Here is a 3,252-nt window from a genome sequence, read left to right as displayed (position 1 = left end):
CGATAGAAAAGCTACGCTGACATACGAAGAAGACCGTTACAATTCCAAATTGGAAGTTTCGTATATCTTCGAGTATCTCCTACTTGAGGTATTCAACGTTTCGGCGTAAAAGGAAAACTTGCCCCTCGATATATTGGACCCTTTGAGATCATCGAAATTTGTGAACCTGTAGCTTATCGTCTTCAACTTCCTCCTCAACTAGCGGCCATTCATGATATCTTCCATGTGTCTCAACTTAGGAAGTGTGTCAAAGTTCCTACTGAGATCATCGATCCCCTAGCCATTGAAATCGAATCTGATCTAACTTATACCGAACATCCGATCAGAGTGCTAGACACCAAAGAGAGAAGTACTAGAAGAGAGACCATCAAAATGTTCAAAATTCATTGGGATCATCATACTGTGACAGTTCGTGTACTTGTAATGCTAGACATATATTTTGTTAGTGTGAAGTATGTGCTTGTAAGTGTAAAGCTCATGTGTGTTTATGTGAAACTTTTAAAAATTTAAAGTGCAAGTAAAAAGGGTATTTTTGTAATTACAGAAAAACCAAGGGTTGTTTTTGCAAAATATATTTGGATGGGAGGTAATCTCAAAATGAGTGAAGGGTAGTTTGCAAATATGTTTTTCTTATTTTATATCTTGTAAAAATATATCTTTATTCAAAAAGTTGTATTAGAAATGCATGTGTTGAAGTGTGTAAAAATTTTGGGTAAAATGGTAAAAAAAAAGGGTGTTTATATAATTTATAAAAGTATAAGTCCTTTTACGCAAGTATTTGATTTACACAAGTAACTTTCAAAATTTACTTAGGGCTAAAGTGTAAAAGGTGCAAGTCATCATGATATGTCTATCCAACCATTATGATGAGTCTATCCCGTCATCATGACGTGTCATAAATGCTTGCATTTAGGTCCTGAATTTTATAAAGTTACACTCTTTAGGACAAAAGTAATTCAAATCCAACTTTTATTCAAAAATTCACGTGTAAAAATGCAAGTTTTGAGTTTTTGAACTTGGGCCCTAAAGCAATGTTGTAGAGTTTGAAAAACTCTCCAACTTTCGTTTTGGGCATTTCTTCATTAGGGTTTTGGTTTCATGAAAAAATTATGTTTTACAAACAGGTCCCTGCAGTTTTTCTAAATTGCGCATAACTCCTTGGAAGAGTCTCACTTCTCTTTCTCAGCTTTCCCTTTCCCTGGCGCCCTTCCTTTTCTCCACATCGGCAGCACCTTTCTATTTGACTTCCTCCTTATCTCCACTGGTTTTCCCCTTCCTCTCTTCTCCATGCCGCAGTAGGAGCGCTCGGGCAGCAGGGCGCTGGCGAGGAAACGGGCGAGCAGCGGGCCTAGGCGCACGGCGCAGCGCGCGCTGGGCGGCTCGGTTGGCGCGCGGCGCTGGCTCGTGGGCGCGCAGGTGCGGGGCGCGCGGGAGCAGGCGGCCCGGGACTGGAGCAGGCGAGAGCTGGTGCGCAGCGAGCGAGCGTGGGCGAGCGGAGGCGCACAGCTCAGGTGGCGTGAGCCGGCGTGGCAGGTAGACGTGCGCAGGAGGAGCAGCATGCGCACGGCCAGAGGTGCGCGCGAGCAGGGCGCTCGGACGGTGCAGAGCGTGTGGCTCCAGGCGGCGGAGCAGAGTGTGCGCTGGAGCGTGGATGTGCGGACAGCGCAGGAGCGCGCGCAAGCGAGGCTCGGGCGGCAGGAGCGAGCCGGTGCGGGGCGAGGCTCGGGCGGAGGCGCGGCGAGCGGCTCCAAGCGCGCTGGCGTCGGCGGCCCAGGCGCGCGCGCGCGCACGCAGCAGCAGGCAGTTGCGGCGTGTGGAAGCCGGAGCGGCGGCGCGCGGCGCATGCGGGCCCAGGCACGCGGCAAGCGACGGCTCGGCTGGCGCGCGGGAGTGGGCGCGGCGCAGGCGGACACGGAGAGCGCGGAGCGGGGAGTGCTCATGCGGAGGCGGGCACTAGCGGCAGGCACAGGAGCGGAGCTCGGCTCGGGCGGAGCTGGCTTGGGCGGAGTAGAATACCGGCGGCGGGCTGGAGGAGGCACGCGCGGGAGGAGGGGCACCAGCCCAGGCATGGCGCGCGAGGGAGCTGAAGTGCTGGGCGCAGTGCAGAGCGGCGCGAGCAAAGGTTGTTCGGCTCGGCGCAGACGCGCGGCAGCGCCGGAATGGACGCGGAGGCAGGTGCTGGCGCGACGTGGCGGCACGTGCAGGAGCGGACGGCATGCAGCGCGCTAGAGTGCAAGCACTGGAGCGCGGGGGCTGGACTTGCGCAGGCGAGCGGTGCGGCATCAGGCGTTGGAGCGACGGATCGGCGCGCGTGGAGGCGTGGCAGCGCACGGCGCTGGTGGCGCAGAGGTGCGCGGATAGAGCTGAAGCATGGCGGCTCGAGGCAGACCCGCACGGAGGGCAGCGAGGCCGCGCACGGCGGTAGCTTGGCGAGGACGGCCGCGGAGGGACCTGCGACGCGGCAAGGCCGGAGCGAAACGTGGGTCCAGCAACAAGAAAAGGAGGAGCAATGCAGGGCAACGACGTGCAGAGCGGCGGCGTGCAGCGCATGATGATGTTCCCGCTGGACGCGCTCAAGCCGCGACCGAATTGGTGTACAGGAAGGTCGCACGCAGTGCGGGAGGTGCTACAGCGCGACGATTCGGGGCGGACTCGCCCAGGGGGCAATAGAGTCGCGCGTGATGGACGTTGGAGGCCGTTGAGGAGAAAGCAGCGGGAGAGGTTAGGCGGCACTGTGAACTGCTCGTGGAGGATTTGGAGGTAGCCAGGTGCGAGCAGACCCCAATCCTCGCGGAGGCGGAGAAGCGCTTATGGCGCGACGAGCCGGAAAGAAAGGCGGCGAAGCGGAGGTGGCGACCGGATGCAACGAGCTCGGAGGAGTCACGGAGCAGCCAGACACGACGAGCTCCCTCCACCCATGCAGAGGTCGAAGCAGGAGCAGCGCGACGCGGGTTCGACGCGCGACGCAGGACTGACGGCCAACTCAGTTCGTTTCCGCAGGCGCGTGCGTATGCAAGGCAACCGACCACGCGCATGCAGGCTGGGGGCCATTGGAGTGGGAGCGGAGCAGAAGCGGTGCACCGGAGATGCGACCAAGTGCGGCGATCCTGCAGGAGGCTACGCGGGTGTGCCAGCCGTGTTTCAGCGGCACACACGCGTGAGCAGAGGAGGCTTAAACCGTGAGCGGGTAGACCCTGAGGTTCGCGGAGGAGTTGGCATAGCGAACCAATCCGGCCCTATCGGCTTCTTCCA

At 57.1% G+C, this 3,252-nt stretch overlaps 1 protein-coding gene across 1 annotated transcript; it reads right to left on the bottom strand.

Annotated features, from left to right (window-relative positions):
• Nucleotides 1–1,169: 1,169 nt before the first annotated feature.
• On the bottom strand, nt 1,170–2,069 carry LOC112903690 (BCL-6 corepressor-like protein 1). Its single transcript, XM_025972916.1, has one exon. It carries the CDS (start codon nt 2,067–2,069, stop codon nt 1,170–1,172), a length of 900 nt encoding a protein of 299 aa, XP_025828701.1.
• Between the last annotated feature and the right edge of the window lie 1,183 nt (nt 2,070–3,252).

Source organism: Panicum hallii, chromosome 8 (genome assembly GCF_002211085.1).
Source record: "Panicum hallii strain FIL2 chromosome 8, PHallii_v3.1, whole genome shotgun sequence".
NCBI lineage: Eukaryota > Viridiplantae > Streptophyta > Magnoliopsida > Poales > Poaceae > Panicum > Panicum hallii.
This window is presented reverse-complemented; position numbering and strand designations above follow the sequence as displayed.

What these genes read in the sequence shown, in the direction of transcription:
- LOC112903690 (XM_025972916.1), bottom strand. Translation starts at nt 2,069, where the DNA reads ATGCCTGGGCTGGTGCCCCTCCTCCCGCGCGTGCCTCCTCCAGCCCGC.